The 22,382-nt window shown below is 33.6% G+C and overlaps 3 protein-coding genes across 5 annotated transcripts; 1 reads left to right on the top strand and 2 right to left on the bottom strand.

The window, feature by feature from the left end:
* Nucleotides 1-5,592: 5,592 nt before the first annotated feature.
* LOC111314387 (phosphoglycolate phosphatase) lies at nucleotides 5,593-12,023 on the bottom strand. 3 transcript variants are annotated; one of them, XM_022915691.2, is made up of 9 exons: nucleotides 11,888-12,023; nucleotides 11,488-11,664; nucleotides 10,778-11,101; nucleotides 10,388-10,607; nucleotides 9,646-9,786; nucleotides 9,435-9,559; nucleotides 7,940-8,144; nucleotides 7,018-7,271; nucleotides 5,593-5,932 (listed from the first exon to the last, which is right to left on the bottom strand). In XM_022915691.2, exons 2-9 carry the CDS (start codon nucleotides 11,595-11,597, stop codon nucleotides 5,764-5,766), a joined length of 1,548 nt encoding a protein of 515 aa, XP_022771426.2. In that variant the 5' UTR covers nucleotides 11,598-11,664; nucleotides 11,888-12,023; the 3' UTR covers nucleotides 5,593-5,763. The 3 variants fall into 3 exon arrangements, with proteins under 3 accessions (XP_022771426.2, XP_022771425.2, XP_022771427.2); XM_022915690.2 differs by lacking the exon at nucleotides 11,888-12,023 and having other exon boundaries at nucleotides 11,488-11,881; XM_022915692.2 differs by lacking the exons at nucleotides 9,646-9,786; nucleotides 11,888-12,023 and having other exon boundaries at nucleotides 11,488-11,881.
* A 2,280-nt stretch (nucleotides 12,024-14,303) lies between these two features.
* NSN1 (GTP-binding family protein) lies at nucleotides 14,304-18,433 on the top strand. Its single transcript, XM_022915687.2, has 9 exons — nucleotides 14,304-14,528; nucleotides 14,612-14,856; nucleotides 15,234-15,336; nucleotides 15,416-15,589; nucleotides 15,884-16,101; nucleotides 16,289-16,553; nucleotides 17,182-17,361; nucleotides 17,504-17,715; nucleotides 17,948-18,433. Exons 1-9 carry the CDS (start codon nucleotides 14,510-14,512, stop codon nucleotides 18,290-18,292), a joined length of 1,761 nt encoding a protein of 586 aa, XP_022771422.2. The 5' UTR covers nucleotides 14,304-14,509; the 3' UTR covers nucleotides 18,293-18,433.
* Nucleotides 18,434-18,667: 234 nt separating this feature from the next.
* LOC111314386 (uncharacterized) lies at nucleotides 18,668-21,044 on the bottom strand. The gene is made up of 3 exons (XM_022915689.2): nucleotides 20,731-21,044; nucleotides 20,086-20,240; nucleotides 18,668-19,061 (listed from the first exon to the last, which is right to left on the bottom strand). The coding sequence occupies exons 1-3, from the start codon at nucleotides 20,960-20,962 to the stop codon at nucleotides 18,828-18,830; spliced, it is 621 nt and encodes a 206-aa protein (XP_022771424.2). The 5' UTR covers nucleotides 20,963-21,044; the 3' UTR covers nucleotides 18,668-18,827.
* Between the last annotated feature and the right edge of the window lie 1,338 nt (nucleotides 21,045-22,382).

Here is a 22,382-nt window from a genome sequence, read left to right as displayed (position 1 = left end):
TGGGTCATTTTTTGGTTTCAATTGCTCAGCTTGTTATTCGTTTGGCTTTCCTCCGGCGCGACACGATGGAAGCCTACCACCGACTCACGCTCTCGATTGGTGATGGGAGGAAGACCCTCCTCCAATGATCAAGTGAGAGTGTTTTTTTCACTTTTATCCTTAAGACAGTCGACTGCTTGAGACGTCGATTGCCTTCTTTTTTTTATTTTTTTATTTAAGAAATTATAAAATACTTCTAATTAATATAATAAATAAATTTTATTATATAATAATTTAATAAATAAATCAAATTTATTTATTAAAAATATTATTATTTTATAATTTAAATTTTTTATTATATATAATTTTATATTTAACATCTTTAACAATCATTTTTTTCATTACAATTCATTTTATTATCATTATTGCATTTACATCTAAAATACATATCTCTATTATTAATTTTAATTTTAATACTACAATAACCAATTTTGTTTCTGCCATTATTTTTAATATTATTATAATTAATTTTATCATCCATTCGAATATCCTTTAATCATATAATCTTATGCATGGAGAGGATGGGATTTAGGGTAGTAGATATGGATGTGACTCACAAAATCACATGGTTGATAGCAAAAAATAGAGCCAACAATCTTTTGTAACTTCACCACCTGTCAATCGTATGCTTCTTTTTCCTCCTTTTCCTTCCAACCACCAGTGAATAAAAAATTCAATTCCCATCTCAAGCTGGAAAGGGTATTTTTCTTTTTTTTGTTTCCAATCCAAGTAGAATTTGGTACAAGGAATTGCTTTTAAAAGCATACGATAATGCTGTCCTTCAAATTTTTATGTTATGTTTTAATATTCTTTTCCCACTAATTGTACGGTCATCAGCTGGGTAAATTACTATAACATTTCCGTTGATTTGTGTTAATTCCCATGTAAATTAATTCATGAAAATTCTCTGTTTATTGTTTTTCTGGTTCATTTGTGTCATCCCCTTCATGACTTTGATGCATGCACAATTCTAGTTGGTGAAATGACTCCTCAACTCCACCCATTCTTTTGAAGTCTCTGTTATCTCATCACATTTTTTTCCTTTTTCAGGTGTCATGCATTGGTTTTTCCAATTAATGTGCGAGCCTCATAGCAACATCAAAAATCATGTTTTTGAATTGCATGATAAAAGTTTGCTTTGATTTACCTTACCTGGAACCCCACAACAATACCAGTTGTAGGGTCACCCTGCATCAAATTAGTAAGGGGTAACATCAAGGTTTGTCAGATAAGTAACCCTACCAAACAAGATTTCTCAGGTTTTTGTTTTCTCTCCCAGTTTAGCCAACTGGGGCTGGGGGTTAGGGACCAATTGCAGGTTCTCAGCTCAACTTGAACTGGTGGAACGGAACAAAGTTGATTCACAGATCATTTCGCTACCTATCTTAACATTTTCAAGCTAATTGGTTTTTCCTGAAGTCGTAGAGGTGCAAAAAACCACTTATGCCTATATTAAATAATTTCAAATAGGATATCATAATACGAAATAGAAAAAATACAAAACATATGAAATAAAAATTAAAAATATATTTCATATTTTTTATGTTAATACAAAATATAACACAATTTTTATGTAAAATATCATACAAACATACGAATTTTTAATATTTTACATTGTACAATTAAACAAATGGTCAAATGTACTTAAGCCCATATACATAAATCACATGGAATAGCATATTTGACAAATTGACGACTTCACTCAGAATAATATCAAAGAGAGATCAGATCAAAACTAATTCAATAAGTATAATTAAAGAATTTTCTACCTCTCAAGGTAAGAAAAGAAAAGCATAAACTATCCAGGAACAAAGCAAAGTATATATAAAGCCACTAAAAAGATAGGAATCCTGGCTTAATGAAATGTAAGTATAATTTTGAAGAAACTTTTTAGCTGATGCAGAATCTGAGGCCTTTAGCAATTATCAAATAACTAAGAAATTTGGTCATTGCATGTTTCCGGGCAGATGCCCTATGCTTAACACATTACTTTCGGCCACCCCAACAGTCCTTGGTAGAAAATTTGAAAAAATATAGGGTATAACCTAAAGGGATATGGTAGCGAGGCATGGTTCGATTCCTCCTCTTTAATATTTTTAACTGATGTGCCATCATTACCTCAACCTTTTAATCAGTTAAGCTCCCAACATTGGTCTATAATTAATAATGCCTTCAAACTTTTAGGATAGCGGTCAAATAATCATTTTTCTAACCTCCAAAGGTGTTTTTGTTCTTTTGTTTCCTTTATTTCTCTGGCTTGGTCAAGTGATCTCAGGGCTCATATATATTAGCTGGTCAAAATTGCAGCAGAAAAGAAAAGCATTATATATGACATGGCGACTTTCACTTTGGATGAGGTTTCTTTCCATTGATTTCTCGTGCAAATTCAATATAATATCAAATGTAAAGAGTGAAGACAGAAAAATTTAGAATCCCACATATCTATATATGCTTCCAACAATTTTGTGGTGAGTGCAACTGTCTAACTAATAATAACTTAGAATGAAATTTAAATCTCTTTCCTCATCTTTGGCAGCCTTTTCTTCTAAAGTATATATGCAGCCTTCTGCACAATGAAAATTTGCAGCAAGTTTGAAAGTAATTGTCTGTCACGCACTTTATTGAAAGTAAATAGAATTTGAAACTCATGTCATTCATGTCAAGAAAGAAACAGAAGGGAGAAGGGAAGGCCTTTGCATGTGTTTTCAAATTGTAGAATTCAATTGACCCCAGATCAAGCATCAAACTCTTTATTCGGACAAGGAATATGATTGAGAACAAATTCTTTTATATATATATATATATATATATATATATATATATATTTGAAACTGTAAGTGAACCCAATCAATGAAAGTAAGAGTTCAGTATTTTAGCTATTAACAGACTGTTGATACTTAGAGAACAAATTCAAATGCAATGAGTCAGCCTAGCTAGAAGTAGACTATAGTTTTTCTCCTGAGAGACGTATGCATAAAGAAGTATAGTTTAAAGGCATGCATGTAAAGTAAAAAGAAAATTTGAGTGATTAAAGTTTGATTATGAGACAATCACACGCAACACAATCCAACTATGTATAATTTATACAAAAGAGAAAGTGAGAAGGAAGAATAAGAACATTGCAGAAAAAGACAAGACTAAATTTTTTTTTTCTGGTATTCTAAAGGCATGTAAAGTTAAGCAGAAATTAGTAATAAAGTTGAAGCTTAGTAAGTATAATTTATAAGATAAACCATTGGTACCACGCCGCAAATGCTTTTATTTATCTTTGATGTATGATTGATGGTAAATGATGTCCTTCACTTCTCTGATTGATAGCAATTACATCGATTGATCCTAAAGAGAGCCTTTAAGGAAATTCCATTCATGTCTTACAAGCAAATTCAGACAGCAATCCTTACTTTCCAACTACAAGCCCAATCAGATCAGAGTTTTGCAGGGTTTGGTTTAACAACAAAACTGTGCCACAGCAGATTGGATGCGAGACTCGTAGCATTTTTACTTTCTATATTTCTTAAGATTTGATTGTGCTTTGAAATATTGAAAAACAATCAGTTTACATTGGGTCTGAGTTTTCGACAAATTTTCGCATTTTCTTGAGAGAATTTTTTTATTAAAGGTTCAGTCCCCAGAATCTGTAATCTGCTAATATGCCATGCAAGTAAACTATAAACTTAATCACTCCAAAAGAAATGCTAAGTATGTGCGCGCATGCATACACATAAAATGCCAATAACTAATTAAGTTAATATGCTTTAAAGTTGCCAGCAATTCCAAGGAAAAAAAAAAAACTTATTAACCAAAATAACTGATATTTATGGCAAGACCAGTGATGTAGACAAAAGGAAGACACGCCAGCTTGAAAAGTATGCTTATGCTGCAATTCCGCAAGATGAAAAGTAACAAGACAAACATTATTTCTGAAACTAGGGGCCAAGAAACATTACTACTTTAGTTGTAAAATCATTCACAATAATTCAAACAATTTGGTCCTTTGAAAGAAAATGGTTTTGTTGTTTTCTAAAGATTTTGCTATAAAATAAAAGTGATGCTACTATGTTTTGTGCAGCTTTTGGTTTTTGCTTCGGAATTTTTGAAAGCGTAATTGAATTATATATTTTAGAATAAATATCACCAAACGCAAAGATACTAGTAGCAATAGTTACAGTCACTCGATTACTGATTTCTGTATGCAAAAATAAAGAGAGGTTAATTGATGTGGGATTATAATTTTAGACATGCAAAAAAAGATAATATGACTTTTGAATCTGATATGAAACACTAAGAAATCCTGATTCAACTAATATTTTCTACAGAAAAGTTTACTCGTTAATCATACTTAATTGGAGCTAAAATTGAAACTAAAGATATCTAAACATTTCATCAAAAAAAAAAAAAAAAGATATCTAAACAAAAACCCATAATTGGTATTAGTGACAATATCAGTACGAGAACAACTCACCAATACTCCAGAGTGCCACCCGTTATGATCAGAACTGAAGCGAGAGGACAATGATAGATTGGGGGGATGAAGGTAAGTTCTCCCTTGCTTCTCTTTTTTTTTTTTTTTCTTCAATGAAATCTCTTGCATAATCAAAATCAATATCAAATCATAACAATTCCAGCTGCCTAAATAATTTCATGAAAAGTTGCTTTCACGAAGCCCAAAAAAAAAAAAAAATCAGAAAGTGGACAAGACCAGTGTGGTCCACAGAAAAAAACACAATAACACCTAAAATATTTGATGATTCTACAATTTTAGCACATGAAAGTTTCACCACAATTTTTTGAGAGAAGACACCCAGCCTTGTATTTTGAGATCTTCCTTTTTCTTAAGTTTTGATAGTGATCATCAACCCTTTCATGCAAAACCTATTCTTCCATTTTCTCATTTTCCTTTTCCTGACCATTTTGTCAACCTCAAGTGTTTGATAATAAAAAGTTGACACAGAGAAATGGGATTTCTCCACACTACAAAAAGTCTTGTTCTTTTCAAGCCTCTCAATGCAAATAACAACTCTAGCAAAATCCTAAGGCAAAAAGTGTGTATGTCTTGAGCTAGTAGAACTCTAGCCCTAATTTCAGTAACCCCAGTTTTTCTAAGTAACGGATCTCCTTAACCAGGGAAGCTCAATTCACAGTTTCAGAACGGGAATGCATTGCTTTATAGAAAGTTGTAGGCACCATGAATTGATTAATGTATAATAAAAAGCTTCTGAAATGTACTTTTGCTTTTGCAATCTTTTCAAAAGTATCATAGTTTCTGTGCCTGTCATCTTCCCATTTCTGTTTTCAGAAAAAGACTCAAGTCTTCTTCTCAAACTCAAAAACAAACACAAATCACTCACACACATGCACAAGCTAAAAGTAACTTGATGACCACATATGGCTCTAAAGCCTGGGTGGTTTCTATCCACAAGCCACAAAAACAAAAGAAAAGGAGAGGAGACAGCTAATAGAAGGACAAATTCCACATTAAATGGGCATAAATGGAATTGCAACTATCTGGTAAAAATCACACATCAACAGTAAACAGTGTTCTTAACATAGAACTGAAACAACTCCTCAATTTATTGACCGAAAGATTTACAGAAGTATCAGGTAGCATCAAGGCAAAAAATTAAGGTTTCAGTGTAACAATGCAGATCACATTCCCATGGACTGCTACATCAAGCAAAAATGAATCTAATAGAAATTTGTGATAAAAAAGGTACCATTTACATCTCACTTCCATCTGAGTGACTGCCTAATTCCAGTATAGATGAGTCCTAATGACCTCCCAATCAAGCAAACTAGAAAGAATGAGATGGCATTGGTCACTTTGTCAATGATAGCTCTAACTATAGGCATGCTAATGTCAGAGAACTCAAGGAACAGGCTGAAATAGTACCTCCTGTAATGAAAGAAGCAAATATTAGATTTAAACATACACCTGAGTTTATAAACATTAAGAATCAGATACTATCTGAAACATGTAGCAACATCATAAGATTGAACTACAAAGTCATGGTACTTATTTGCTCTAAATGCAGACATAATGGTTTCCTTAATCCTTAAGTGTATATAATACACTAATACATACTATTATATTCACATATTCATTAAATACTCATGTAAAAAGATTGTGAGAACCTTTTAGTCATTTACTATGTGCCTCTAACATCCCTAAAATCCACACCTTAACTTTAGAAATGATTTCTGTTTTATGAAGATCTGCTAAAGGTAAAGTGGACATTAGGCATGGCTCATCACTGATTTGACAGGTTGTAGGGAGGAACAAGGTTTTCGAACTTCAATTATCATACAGGGAACAAACCAAATTGAGGAAGTTACTTTTCCACTAGAAGTACAAAGCCTAACTCTGCTCCTCATGCAGTTGAAACATAATTATTGGGCTGAAGCATTAAAATTAGATTGATAAATAGAAACCCACACAAGCATGCCGGGAAATGGTTTAGCAAATGTATTTAGGCATTCATGTATCTACGAGAGTATACTTTTATCAAGGCAATAGCCTTTGCCACCAGCTACACTCTCATACTCTATGCCATCTTTCTGCGGTATCCTTGTCAAAATTCAACGACATGTAACTTTCTCAATCTGTACTCCCCAAAAATGCCAACTTTTGGTACAGACATATATTCTCATGGAATTACCACTTCGACAATTTTTTTTTATTCACTCCACCACATCATGTTTAGTTTCGTAGTTTTCAAAACTGTCCGCACAATGTGAGATACTACAACACCTTAATGCACATATCTGTTGCAGAAGACGTAACCTAAATACTTCCCAAGACAAATTATAGAAGAGGGAATATCCCAGCCACTAAAATTAACCAGTAATAAAAATACGAGAGAAGTGTCATAGATTTTCTTTTACTCTTAAGACTAATCTGCATCCACCAAAGGACTGTGATTAATGAGGGATGGGAGCAAAGAAACTTATTCAAGGGGGAAAGGGTATAGAAAAACATACCACCCTGTCAAGGCTCTTAATTCCTTGGTGCGTTTTACAGACATAGAGAAATGGCTTATCACAACATAATTGAATGAAGGTGACACACTTTCATATTTTCTTAGTGTAAGCTTCTTCCACCAACTATAAGTTTCAGCATAATCACTGCCTTTTTCCCCAATGAGTTGGCTCTTAAGTGTGCATAAGTCAAAGCGATCCTCATACATTGATACAATTGCCTCCAGATTCTGATACAACCACTGGTTTAAAGCCACCTGTTAACCAGCTCATGTTTTAAAATCTTGATGAAATTATAACCAGAAGTCCTGATACCTAAAGCAAAGATCTATAGTGCATTAATATGAACAATTTTAAATCTTCTCATATTGCATATATCCGTATTATCTAACTCAAAAACCATACAGATTTTAAAACCAGCACTAATATCACATAAAAGTTTTAAGAAAATCTTAGTCTTTCAAATATGAGAAATGATTCCCTCCTCACCATACAGCTCATGTGAAATGAGAGCTGAAAATAAACACTATCAAAGTGCTCCAATCCAATTAAGAAATATGTCTTCATGCGAGCTTTATCCATAGCATCTGGATGTACATATTTTATAAGCATAAAATGAAACAGATCAACATGTATGCATCAGTAAGGAGCTTGACATGCAAAGGAGGTAAGGGCAAGAAAAAAGATAAAAAGCCTTGATGATTTCTGCCATAAGAATAGTTATTGACCTGCTAATTGCCAGCACTAAGTCAATATACCCAGTATGCTCAATCAGCCCATCCATCAAACCACACAACAAGAACATCATTCTTTTGCTTCTAGAAGAACAGAACTCAGAAAGTATGCTCACAGACAGGAGCTATATAATAAGGAATTGAAGACAAACAGGTGCTACCACTAAACTAACTAAGAAACAGAGCCATACCTCATTACGCAACCTTTGGAGAGCACGAGTAGACAAATTACAGATAGTTAAACCCAGACTATTCACTTCATCTGACAAATTACCATCAACAGAAATAAGCTCCAAATAAGTGCTTGCTATCCCATCTGCTAAAGTTATCACCAGATCTTCCAATATGGAATCCCCATATAAAGTAAACAAGCTTTGGTCATAACAACAACCCTTCCTGCAAAAAAATAGATATATGGAACAAATAATTTTCTCAAAAAAGATTAAATATATTTTGACAATAGAATCTAATGAACATTAAAAGTGAAAGGCGGATGTCAAAGCCTAGATAAATTGTACCCAAAAGCAAGATATCCTTGGACAACATATAATATGTAGCAGTAAATTTTTATAAATACATCAACCATCTGAGATAGAAATCTTTTCGTTGCAGGCACAATTATTCTGCCAAGTGATGACGATACCTGACACACAATCACAGATTCTTCAATAATCCTACTTTGAACAACTATCAATGCAAGTTATCCCCATTCTGCTCTTTATCTGGAAACAACTAATAGTATGGAAACCAAAGTAAGATTTCATTAACAGTCTAGTTCAAAGCATCCTATTCCACTGCATAAAATTACGGGTCTGTATCCATATCTGGCAATCAATCTAGTATCACTCTAACCAGTGGATTGATCAATGGGATATGGTGTACTTGTTCGAATCATATCTATTAAGATTTATATTCCAGGAAGGTAAGTTGGGGGAAATGAATTTCAGATGGAAAAAGAAAAGCTAAACAGTCAATTACCCCACAACCTATGAGCTCTATCAGTTGCATAATTTTTCATTATGATGGAACACCTTCTTTTACTTCACAAAGTCAAGGAGTTTAGGGGATCCAAAACTTTGGAAGGGTCAAATGTATTCTGCCTTCCAAATGTTCCTCTTAATATATTGGCTACATAAAGGGCCATCAAGGCATTTAAATCCCACATCTTGGAAACATCCAGGTTCGTTTCCTCTGAACCAACTCAGAATTCACTTGTTTCATGCACTTCGAAAACCCAAAAACGAAAGAAATTCCCAGCAGTGGTTAGGGGGCATAAACCACAATAAGGGAGTTATGAAGCCAGCACCCGAGAAATACGAGACTTGTTATACACCTTCAAGCATGATTTAAGAGAAGGTTACAGACATAGACGACACACACACACACACACATATATATATCTTGTCATCATTCTCCATCCATTCATTAGCATACATGCATAAAAGATTAACTAGAAATTGTTCCTGAAGAGAAAGAAACATGAAACAAAATAAGGCATGCAACAAATGATTGAACAAGTAGCCTGGAAGTTTTCAACCAGAGTACTAAATGCAACGGTCACTACCCAGAAATTCATATTCTACAAAGATCTTGAGTAATCTATGAAGATTAAAACATATAGAAACAATAATCTTTGAACAAACTATAATAAACACACAAAAAGGAGACAGTCATAGTTCATTTTACCTTAGAGAACCAAATCTAAGAAAATACAACAATTCTGCATACAGATTTTCCTTCCCCGACTTTCTAATATTTTGTAAAACTGTGTCGTCTCCATTTAACTTCTCAGTTATCAGAGTAACAAGTTCCTGTCAAAAGAGGGAAAGAAAGGATATTCATACAAACAAGGTCAAAAAACAAAAATCATACAGTCATCATGAGATTCTTTAAGTACCATATTATTGGTTTCAAGTCCAAGTTCCTTCTCCAGCCAAGCAAAGCATACAGGCTTACAAGATTTTTCAATAATTTTAGAAAAGGCTATGAACCAATCATCAATATTGCCAGTATCAGGAGAACCAACATCATTTTTCACCTGAAAAACAATTCTTTTAAACCTTCAAGAAAAATACAAACCTAATAAATAAAAAAATTAATATTCTACCAAGTAAGCATGCAATGAGGAATTTTATTAAAGTTGCATGCTCAAGGGTATCCTTATTGCAAACCCAAAATAATCATAAAAGATGACCCCTTTACTTCTTAGCACAAAGTGGCATTTATGAATTCAGAAACTTGACTTTTCAGAATAACACTAGGTTCTTTTCTCACACAAACTCAGATCTACTTCACCCCCTGGATTCAATGAACAACTAATTAACTCGTTCATTATCAGACAAGTTAAACATAAAACCTCTTTTGTTAAAATTATACATTTTTTATCCTAAAGTTAAATTCACAAAGCAAAAGTGCCCTAAGTTTTTCAGAAACCTAGATTTTTGTCCCATACATTATTTGCTAATTGGTACCCAAAGACCTTTTATTTTGTATTTGAAGGATGCAAAGCAAGGATGGTATACAGCAGCCATCCAAAACAAGCAGTTTCTTCGAAAATAATGAAATTATATAATTTAATCCGGAATAAGGAAATATTCAAAGTAACTAAAGCATAAGGAACAAATAGAGACAGTGCCTGCCTCTTCCTCAAGGTGCTGAAGAGAAGCCAAAAGCAATCTTATCTTTGGACCTTCAGATATAGCGTACAAACTTAATGGTTGCTTTGCACGCTGTTGCTCATCAAGGACTCCATCTTTGAAATCACTCCCATGCTCAATAGCGTCTAGAGAATCCAAAAGTTTTCCTCTTACTACATCCCAGATATGCTTCAAATTATCCTGGTCACTGTTTGTCCCGGCACTGCATTTATAAAGTAAATATGTCCTCAGTAAATGAGAGAAACAAGGCATGCATATGTCAAAGCACAGCACTTAAGTACTAAATGTAAAAAAAAAAAGGTGTACTGTTCTGTGATCCATGTACAAGGAAAACATTCATTGTATTTAAATATTTGATACGCTTACCCTTACCTACCAGAAGAGGTTGAGCTTTGGGGAAAGGCATCATCATCAGCTATGTTCTTTTGAAAGGTGAAACTGGACTTTTGAACAGGAATTACTCCAGCCAGATACGTAAGAAATATACTAGCCATCAAAAGTAATTGATCACCAATAGGAATCCAATCAGAAGCTGTTATACCATCAGAGTCCACTAAAGGCCACATGCAAGTAGACCTCAAAGAAGTTTCCCTGAAGCTGGGACTTACTTTTAAATTTGAGAAAAATGGATTATCAACCTTCCAATTTCTCCATGTTGAAAGCCAGAAAACTTTACAGCCTCCATAGGAACACTTGCTAGAAACAAAGCAACAAATACAAATGTGAGGCTAAAATCACAGCTAATAGCAAAATTCAATGGTTATTGCAATGCCTAGCAGCAGAAAGAAAAGTATGCATATAATTTTTACACCAATTTGCAGCTAAAAACATAGCATTGCGCGTGTTGTGACGAAAATATGCAGTTAAAGCTACCACTTTGACCAATTCCGATTTCGGAAACATAGTGAAACTCGATAGTTTTCATTAACTTCTCACAAACAAATATGAAATCACATAATAAAAGATGACAAAAGCTCACTACAATGTGAAACCCAAATTGTTCTTCAATAGAAATCATGAACAACTAAATATCAGATTGAAAAGGGCTAAACGAAAAAATAAGAGAAAAGGAGTCGGCAGACCTTTTAGGTGTCCTGAATTTGGAATTCGGGTGCACAAATCTTCGCTGTTTAAGAAAACTTGGGTGCAGATGTAGCCTGATACATGACGGTGAAGCTGCATATTCCGCCATTTGATCTTAAAACTCTTTCCAGCAAAGCAATCAAAACATTTCCTCTTACTTTTTACCAAGACAAACCCTAAAAAAAAAAAAACAGGAGTTTATAACGGCATTCGAGTGAGGGAGGGGGATGTGGCGGTTAGGGGTAGGGTTAGCGTTTACAAAAAAAAGAAAAAAAAAATGGGCAATTTTTGCTTTGTGGTTTAAATGGAGAAAGGGAAGCGAAGGGAAGGAGAAGTAGGAAAGAAAGAGCGGAAAAATGGAGAAATAGTATTTGATTGGACGATTGAAAATGTGCGAACCTTAAGACGTTGTTGTTCTCGTCTCCAATTCTTGATATCATCTCCTCTTTCCTTCTCTATTTTGTCCCTACAATTTGGGCGGAAAATCCGGTCAACGTTCAAATCTTCTTCTTTTTTTTTTTCAAGCCAACTTTGGGCTCAGTGGTCAGCTTGTTTTTTCCAATTACTTGAAAGTTTGGGAACTTCTGCTTATTGGAGTTGTGAAAACTTTAATTGGACTCAGTCCAAAGACAAGATTTATATAAGCCCAAGAATGGCCAAGTTCAAAGCCCAAGGAACAAAACGCAGGACAAACTCAAACCCAAACCCCAAATTCCTCATCATCAGGTGGGAGAGATGTTAAGGTCCAATAGGTTAAGAACAAATCAATATTATAATTTCACTCATTTTTTAAAAATACATATTTTAAACTCTTATATACTATATAATTTTTTTTGTTGTTTGAGAATACAAAAAATTAAATCTGGATTACTTAAATTATAAATTCAATACTTTATCAATAATTCACACAATTATATTATTATTAGATGATAATTGATATAAATATAGTATACGTAATTACATATACAAAATATGTTAAATTTAAATTTCATTTATTATTAAAGTAAACATAACACAAAATTGTGCACACGGAATAAATCATTAAATCTTGAGCAAACAGGGGATATTACATTATTATGAGGGGAAAAAAAGTTTGATAGAAGTCCTGGTGTTTCCTTGGCTGAATCATCTGCTTTCATCAAACCTCCTGGTGGCGCACCTGCTGATGTTGCATGCGCCATCGGTAAGCTCGGGGGATGCCCTTATTAGCAAGGTTTTGAACTGTTGTTTAATTGCATAAATTATGAATGAACCGATTTATATAATTCATAGGCGATTCAATTGATGCCCATGTTATTGTCAGGTTGGAGACGATGGTTTGGGCGCATGTTGGTGGATATGTTGAAGAAGAATAGGATGAACAGCGATGGTGTCTGTTTCGATAAACAAGCCAGGACCGCCCTGGCATTCGTCACGCTCAACAATAATGGACAAAGAGAAGTCATGTTTGCTGAAGGACTCAGACATAAATATGGAACTCATCGCAAGCCAGGATATTCCATTATGGATCCATAAGCCTGATATCAGAGCCATGCAAATCAGCTAATATGGCAGCCATGAAAGCAGCTAAGGAGGCTATCGTTTTGCTTTCCCATGACCCCAACGCGCGCTTGCCCTTGTGGCTTCTCCTTAAGCTGCTAGAAATGGGATCAAGAGCATCAGAATCAGGCTGATTTCATCAAGGTTATTCTAATTTTATCTTGATCAATGCAGTCATAAACAATTTTCATAATTCTCATTTCTTTTATAAAAATCAAGGGTATCCAAGCTTTGCCTGAGCCTAATTCCCACCGGTCGCAAGGAGATAGGTAGGGTGTTCATGAACATCTCCAAAAATAAAAAATTTGAAAGAAAATTTTCTTTAAAACATCTCAAAATTTTCTCATAAATATTTTTTCATTGATAAAATTGATAAATTCATCTATAATTATATATATGTATATTATAAGTAGATATTTTCGAAAAATACTGAATCCCTTCCCGCATAATCTTATTAACTCTGATGATGTATTACTAATCTGTACAAAATGGAGAGTTGATATGCAGGTTAGTGATGATGAAGTGGCCTTCCTCAGTCAAGGATATCATGTCGTTACGGAACGACAAATTCAAGTTGCTTCTTGTTATCGATGGACTGAAGGGTTGTCGATATTTCAACAATAACAATAAATTAATGATTAAAAAAATATGTAAAATAAAAAAAAAATACACTATATAAATCGATCAATTCTTTATATACATTTATAATGAAAAGCATACTCATTGTAGTTTTTGAATTCCACCATTTGCATATAGGATAATGATTTTTTGCCTGTTTAGGCAACTTACATAAAAATTGGGAAATTTTAAAGTCATTGCTTAAAAATATATAAATATAAGACTTATAATCTAGATGTAAGCAAATAAAGTCGATGAAAATGAAATTCATTCATGAGTAATAAAATTATTTAAGTCTAAAAATTGTATCTGATAAATAATTTAAAATATTCATAAATCGAATTAACTCAATTGATATATTTTAAATTTAAATTTAAATCCAAATTTGAGTTGTCCGTTAAACTCATTTAAGTTCATTTAAATTAAATTTATTATTAATATTAATTAAAAAAATTGTATTAACTATTATATTTTCCATATACATTTTTAATTTTTTTTAATAGTACGGTTGGTAAGGCTACGGGGTGGTGGCGCAGTTGGCTAGCGCGTAGGTCTCATAGCTTCTGAGTTATCCTGAGGTCGAGAGTTCGAGCCTCTCTCACCCCATTGATTTTTCCATTTTTCAGTTTTAGCGCTTAGAGGACTCATATCTAAACGAGTCGGGCAATCGGGAAATTACCCTAAATCACTTCCATTTTTTACAAAAACGGGTCACACCGACTCACTATTCCAGAAACCCTAAACAAAATTAAAAATTTTTTTTTCTCCATTCCATCTTCTTCTCCCAAAATCCTAAACCTGCAGAAGGCCGCTGCTTCCACTTTCCAACAAAATTTTAAACTTCAACGTGAGAAGGAATAAAAAATGGTGAAGAAGAGCAAAAGTAAGCAAAACCTAATTCTCAGTTTTTTATTTCCTCATTCTTTTTAGTATCGGTTCTAAGATTTTGGTTATATGATTTTGCAGAGAGCAAAAGCAAGAGAGTTTCACTGAAGCAAAAGTACAAAGTTATAAGAAAAGTGAAGGAGCATCACAAGAAGAAAGCTAAGGAAGCCAAGAAGTTGGGATTGAAGCGTAAGCGAAAGGTTGAGAAAGACCCTGGTATCCCCAATGATTGGCCTTTCAAGGAACAAGAGCTCAAGGCTCTTGAAGCTCGTCGAGCTCGGGCACTCGAGGAATTGGAGCAAAAGAAAGCTGCCCGCAAGGAGAGGGTATTGCTTCGATGTGTTTCTTATTGAAAAAAAAAAAATCTTTATTAGTTTTACTATAGCTTTGGTTCTTGGGTTGTGTTTTAAATTTAAACTTTTTCATGTATAGTGGTAGATTGAAGGAATTAGTTTGATGCCAAGGCGAATTGTTAGGAGGTTTGCTTTTTGGTTGTTATCATATCGTTAAGCCCTTAAAGCTCATGTCTATAGGATAATCTTTAACTTTGCCTATTTTTGTTTTTAGTAACTTGTAATGCTTTTTAATCCAAATGTTGGTTTTTTTGCTGAATTGTTTACTATCATATCCTGGCCCCTTCTAAATTTTGCTATGATGTTTCAAATGGTTACTTTGCATCTGTTGGGCCTCTATGAATTTTCAGGCAAAAAAGAGGAAATTGGGTTTACTAGAGAATGATGAAAAAGAACAAAGGATTGAAGAGGGGAAGGGCATTGATGATTCTATTGGAATTGTGAAAGTCCGTGGTAAGTTGATATTAAGGTGGAGATTGATTCATTCTAGGTGGATGGTTCATATTTTTTTGACATGTCTTCTTAATTGCAGATAACTCAGATAGAGCTTTCTACAAGGAGTTGGTTAAAGTCATTGAAGCATCAGATGTCATTCTGGAAGTCCTTGATGCTAGAGATCCTCTCGGTACCCGTTGTGTTGATTTGGAAAAGATGGTGATGAAATCAGGCCCTGAGAAGCACCTTGTGTTGCTTTTGAATAAAATTGGTAAGTTCTTTATTTCACTTGCCTATCTACTCGATATTTTCCTTGTACAATGAATATGTCAAGTTTAAGAAATTTCTAGGCATCCTAATAGTCAAAAAGAAAGAAGGGTGAATTTTCACACAGGGATTATTTGATAATTTAACCTATGAATGTATAGTTAAATTTTGCAATTTCAGTGTATTTGTGTGTCCCATGGTAAAATCAAGGCATTGTTTCCTTTTACTTTTTTCTTTATTTCTTTTTTTGCTTTACTTTTTCTGCCTAAACTGTTTTTAACGAAAGCTTGTATTTCAGATCTTGTTCCTCGAGAAGCTGTTGAAAAGTGGCTCAAATATCTCAGGGAAGAGTTACCTGCTGTTGCCTTTAAGTGCAGCACTCAAGAGCAGAGATCAAACTTAGGGTGGAAATCTTCTTCAAAGGCAGGAAAGCCTAGTAATCTTCTGCAAACAAGTGACTGTCTTGGAGCAGAAACTCTCATTAAATTGTTGAAAAATTACTCAAGAAGTCATGAGGTACACTTAGTTGTTGTTTTTGATCTGCAGTATAATTTTCTCTGTTTGATGCTTAGTGGTAATTCTGTCCTCTATATATTTATGTTTGTCTGGTTTATCCGCCTGTTCAATTTCATGTTGGAGTTTGAAGTTTAAATCCCTTGTTCTAATGCAAGTATTTATCTCTTTGCATAAATTGTTTTTGCAGATAAAGAAGTCCATAACTGTGGGTGTTATTGGCCTGCCTAATGTTGGCAAGAGTAGCCTAATTAACAGCTTGAAAAGATGCCATGTTGTCAATGTTGGTGCTACTCCAGGGTTGACAAGATCAATGCAAGAGGTTCAATTGGACAAGAATGTGAAATTATTGGACTGTCCTGGTGTTGTTATGCTTCGATCTGGAGGGAATGATGCATCAATAGCTCTTCGAAACTGCAAAAGGATTGAGAAGTTGGATGATCCAGTTGGTCCAGGTAATTCAACCAATGAATTTTGTGTTTCATGCAGCTGTCTGCAACTAACTTGAGATTGAGGCATAGTTTAGTTTAGATGAGCTTAGTTAGAGATTTAACTTGCTTTATTGTAATGACTCTGAGTAGTTTGGAATTTAGGTGGAGAGTCTACTTATTATTATACTTTTATTAGAAGAAATACAAACTATGATTCCTTCAATATATATTTAAATAAGGCATGCTTTAAAATCTATCTTTTCAAATGCGTTCATTTCAAAGAAGATAAATAAAAATGGTTATGGTGTGGGATTATGAAGAGAAATAAAAAGGTAAAGTTCAGTTTTCTCAAAGTGCAAACTTTTCTTGAGAAGAGGGAACATAGGAACATTTAATAGAAGATTTAGGCTCCTAAGTTTTGCGAAAGTCTAAATGAGTTGTGGAATTACTCTGACATTAAATTCTCCTACAAGATCGACCTGTGAGATATGTACTGACATGTTAATGGAATTTCTAGTGCATTGTTTGTCTATCTATGCAGGAATCTTTGAATGGGAAATCTTTTGGTCTCAACTATTGGCAATATTTTAACTTGTCTTGCCAAATTCAAGTTAGCAATACTAATTGTAATTCTCCTTTGTCTACAACACAGTGAGAGAAATTCTCAAGCTTTGTCCGGAAAGACTGTTGGTGACAATATACAAGATCCCAGGCTTTCAATCGGTTGATGAATTCCTTCAGAATGTGGCCACTGTGAGGGGAAAGCTCAAAAAGGGTGGTATTATGGATGTTGAAGCTGCAGCAAGAATTGTTCTGCATGACTGGAATGAAGGTATGCATGTCAATAAATTTTTTGGCTATTTTTCCACTCTATCTTTGTTAGAAAATCTGAAAGATAGAAAAATTAATTGCTTAGGAATAAACAGATTTCAATACCAATTTAATACATTTGCTATCCATTTGGCATACATCAGGTAAAATTCCATATTACACCATGCCACCAGTCAGAAATCAAGAAGAACCTTCAGAGGCGAGGATTGTTACAGAACTTGGAAAAGAGTTTAATGTTGATGAGGTTTACAACACAGAATCTTCATTCATTGGAAGTCTCAAGTCAGCTGATGATTTCCATTCCGTTGAAGTTCCTCCTAGCCACCCCCTCAACTTCGATGAGACTATGCTAGAGGTTCGTGATTGCTCCTTTTAAATTATATGTGGTTCCCCAAGCTGGATGTTGCAATTGCTTTCCCAATGGATACCCACTCCTATGCTTATGTGGATATAACACATGAGCATATGTGAAGTGGCGGGTGGCCCTATTATTTTTTAATGTTTAGTTTTGCACGTTAATAGGTGGAATAGCTTGAACTTATGGTGTTATGCTTATATAAATCTGTTGGATATTTGTTGTACTTCAGGAGAATACCAAACCCTTGCCATCAACTGAAGGTGATGAAAGCCGAGAAGATATATCTGAGGGTGGTAATGATGAGCCCATGGCTTCTGAAGAAGATGACGTGGAAAAAGCTAAGTCAAAATCTGCTACAAGCAGGCAAAATGAGAAGCTATATGCAGTAGAAGGTATACTTAACACAAGGATGAAAAGAGCAGAGAATAAGAGAAGGAAAAAAGCCAAAAACAAATCAACCACAGGAGACGATGCTATCAATGATGATGACTATGACTTTGGTGTGGATTATGTCAAGGGGAAGGGTCAAACCACTGGAGGGGTGCCAATGTCTGGTATTGAAGTTGATGAGTGATGAGAATTAACCATACCTAGAAATTGTCATGTTGGTAATTCTTTTCTTTTTTATATTTTGGTGACAATGTATGCATTAAACATGATCGATGCAGGATATGAGAAATTTTGTTTAATTTTATGGAATTTCTTTTAATGCTTACTCTTTAATGTACTAATCTGATTAATGCTTCTCTTAGTTCATTTCTGCTGTACCCAACTAGTCGGGGCAAATATAAATTCTCCCCACTTGGCTGCAAGCAAGACCAAGAATACAAGGAAATGAAAAAATTGTTCATCATTCACATCTCACATTACCATTACTAGTCTGATTTGTAAAAGATGCAGAAACCCTTGGAATAAACTCTATTATGTTTATAGGTGGCGGACAAGGATATGATATTTAATCGTTGAATGCTTGAATAACAAAGCGATTTTGTGGTTTGGGTCGACCAATCAAAAAAGTCTACAGATTAAAAAAAACATCCTGGATATTTATTTGGTACAATAGATCTTTTCTATCGGATGAAAAGTACGACAAATGGGGATAATTGGCATCATTTTATTCTAGCAGGTCCAGGGTCTGTATTAGCATCAGGGGTGGCCGGATCGTAGGAGGGTGAATTTGCTGAAATTTTATCATCGGCAGTTGAGGATGAAACTTTGGACGCAGTACCATTGGTGACTGATGTTGCACTTACAGCAGTAGACTTTGGGATCAGGCCTTGTGCCTCCATCGCCTCACGTGCTGCTTTATCTTTGGCTCTTTTAGCCCTTTCCAACACCTCTTCCTGTGTAAATGAATCGAGGAGATGTCATATCTAATACTACGAATTATCAATATGTATCTCAGGTGGTAAAATGAAGCAATATTGAGAATGGACCAATTCAAAATCCAGAAAATGAATACTTCCTCAAAGCAACTTTATTATGGGATATCTTCATGAAATAATAGATCACTAAGCAACATTTAGTCACGCAACAAGAAAAGCTTTAAAAGTCATGAAATCAGACGACCTGTTAAGTTGATGCAGAATGTGGACATGTCTTTTGTGATTAACAACCAAACACAAAACCACTGTGATGAAACATGTATTAGAGGCTAAGAAGTTTAATACTAGCTTCAGGTTCCAATAACTAGAAGTGGAATCAGACCATGGAACTACTAGAACTTGGGTTGGTTTGAAACTGTGGGCATGTACTTCACCATGAGTTTTTATCTTTAAGGTTAAGGGAGAGAAGAAGTGTGGGTTACCGAAAGTGCCATCAAATACATTTTATTTGTAAAACCGAACATGACAATTTTCCTATTAGAAAAAAGGTTGCTTACAATACTTCTTCCTATTGTAAGTGAAGAAAAAAATAGGCTAGCATAAGAAGGCCTTTACAAGAAAGTTTACGATGGGGAAAAGAATGAAGCAATCATTAGTCATTACTCGAGCAATTTACGATTTGCAGAAAACAAGGCCTGCAAAATTGCAAAGCTTACAAGTACAGTTGTCAAAAACTAGAGAAAGAAAAAGAAAGCAATTAGCTCCAATTGTTCTAGTGCCTTCAAATAATCATCAACTTTTCCATTAAGGTTTCATTTGTAAGAGATAGAATCAATCACTTTTGCATAACATATTGATGAACTACAAACACATACAATGGTCCAGCAGAATGCATAACCTTCCCATTTCCCATTCATGCATTAGCAAATAAGCTATTCTACAAGGGTTGAATAAACTCAGAAAGTGATAATAAAAACGGTCAAAGCCCCGCATAAATCATGAATTTAACAAAGAATTATCTGCAAAAACAAGCTCTAATTACCTGGAAGTCCAATACTTGTTTTTGTTGCTCAGCCTGCAACCTACCAACTGCACTCAAAATCTCCCCAACTGTAGACTCAATTCGTTCATTCAGTGCTTCAGCTAGAGCCTTCCCCAGGAAAAATGCATCCAAAACATTCCTGCTTTCATTATCACCTGAAACACTAGTATCTCACTCATTTGCACGTAAAGAAAAAAAAAAAAAAAAGCAGCTGTAGTGTACTATGGGTTGGGTTTATTTACCCTTTTCAAGAAATTACTCAATTTTTACCCTAACTCCATAGGGTGCAGAACTTGAACACGATTATAATCAAGGAAATACTAGTATTTCATGTTCGTACTTCTTTTCCAACAGCTATATGACCACAAGATGATAAGATTTCTGCTTTATTACTCCAATTAAAAAGAGATTAATGACAATTCAAAGAAACAAAGACAACCATCATCATGTTAATATATAGTATTTTTTGTTCTAGAATTAATTCAAAGTTCAAGAAGCATGAGATTCAGAAACGAAACAAAAACAAAAGAAACCCAAAATGTAAAATTTTTGAAACCCACAGGCCACATCACAGTTGGTGTATATTTCACAGCAAAGAAATGAGCCGAAGCGAATTTAGTGCAAGAAACGAAAAGGGAAATGCACCTGAACCAGGAGCACCAGGTCCAGCACTACTTGGGCAGATAACACTGCTTCTCTGAGCCACTCTGGCCCTACCAAAGCAACAACTTTTAAGGCTGAGATCTGAGGAACAAAACTGAGTAGAAGGAATCACAACTGAGTTACATGGATTGATATAACGCCTTCTTTGAATCGTAGATTGTTGAATAGAGAAGAAAGTAGAACTGGGTGTTGAAGCTGAAGCCAATCCGCTCATGGTTTTTCTCTTGTTTCTTTCTTTCTTTCTCAGTTCTTGTCAGTTTTCACTTCCCATATTTGATATTTCTGTCCTTTATAAGTCTTTGTCATCAAAATCTGGTATGGAAGGAATTTTCTTCCGAGAAAAATGGGTTTGGGTCTAAGCCCCTATCGATTTCCGCTAACTGGACCGAGCCTTTTGTTTTTTCTCATTTGAAACTCCAGACCATTATATAGCCTCCTCCGGAACTACGACCCTGTTTAAACCGAATCAAATTTTATTTTATTTTCCTCTTATCAGAGGTGATAATTATTTGAATTAGATTAAATTTAATTTAATTTTTTTAATAATGTAAAATATTTTAAAATTTTAAAATTTTATTTGAATTTAATTTTTTAAAATAAATCAAATTTTATTAGGTCAGTTTGTTAATTTTTAAATTTTATTTTATTTATATATATTACTTTAATAAAATTTTTAATATATTTATATATAAAATAATTATTTTTATTTTATAAAATTTTAAAAAATATATAATTTAATTCAAATTTGTTTACTTCTTAATCCGAAATTTAATCAAAACTTAAAATATATATATATATTTAATATATCATTTTTATTCGAATCGAATAAAAAAATCAATTCAAATCAAATTAAATATTATAATTTCAAATCAAATTAAAATTTTTTCAAAATTTTTTTTATTCCTATCCCATATTCATGGCCTCCAACAAAATATATTAATTCATTGGGAAAACGACCATTTTTTCTTTTGCTTAGTCATTGTCTGGAGTTATTTGTGATGAATTTTTTTTATCTTTAAGCAAATCTGCCGCTAATAATGTTGGAAATTGATTGATAAAAGCTTTAACTAAAGCAAAAATAACATGCCATAATTGCTTCTTTTTCACCTTTATCAACAATATGTCATAGTTAGTAATGTACTTGATAGATTCAATCAAAGTTATAAATTGAATCAAATTTCATATAAAGATTCAATTATTATTAGGAATACGTATTCTCGATGTGGGAAAAATGTTTTAAATTTATTAAAAAAATTAAATATATATAAAATCTAAAAGCATTCCGATCATATTATAAAATTAAAAATAAAAACTTAAATTTCATATTATTTATTTGAATATTTATCTTTCAAATCACTTAAATCATATTGAACTCATGTTTGCGATATAATATTAAATCGATAAATATTTATAATCAATACTAATAGATATCAATAATAAGAGATTCATACTTTAGTTTCATAGATTAAGTGAAAATACGGTTGTTAATACTAATTTCTATTACAAATGAGACTTAGTATGATAAGTATTTGATCGTTATTTATTATTCCTTTCAAAAATAGAGTGATACAAGAAATATAACGTTTTAGTTTCGAATCCCTATTTTCATTTGCTTACCAATTTGATTAGTATTA

The sequence above is a fragment of the Durio zibethinus genome, chromosome 23, assembly GCF_047325235.1.
Source record: "Durio zibethinus cultivar Kanyao isolate XHJ-2024 chromosome 23, ASM4732523v1, whole genome shotgun sequence".
Taxonomy (NCBI): domain Eukaryota; kingdom Viridiplantae; phylum Streptophyta; class Magnoliopsida; order Malvales; family Malvaceae; genus Durio; species Durio zibethinus.
Note: the sequence above shows the minus strand (reverse complement) of the source record. Positions and strands in the feature narration are given on the sequence as shown.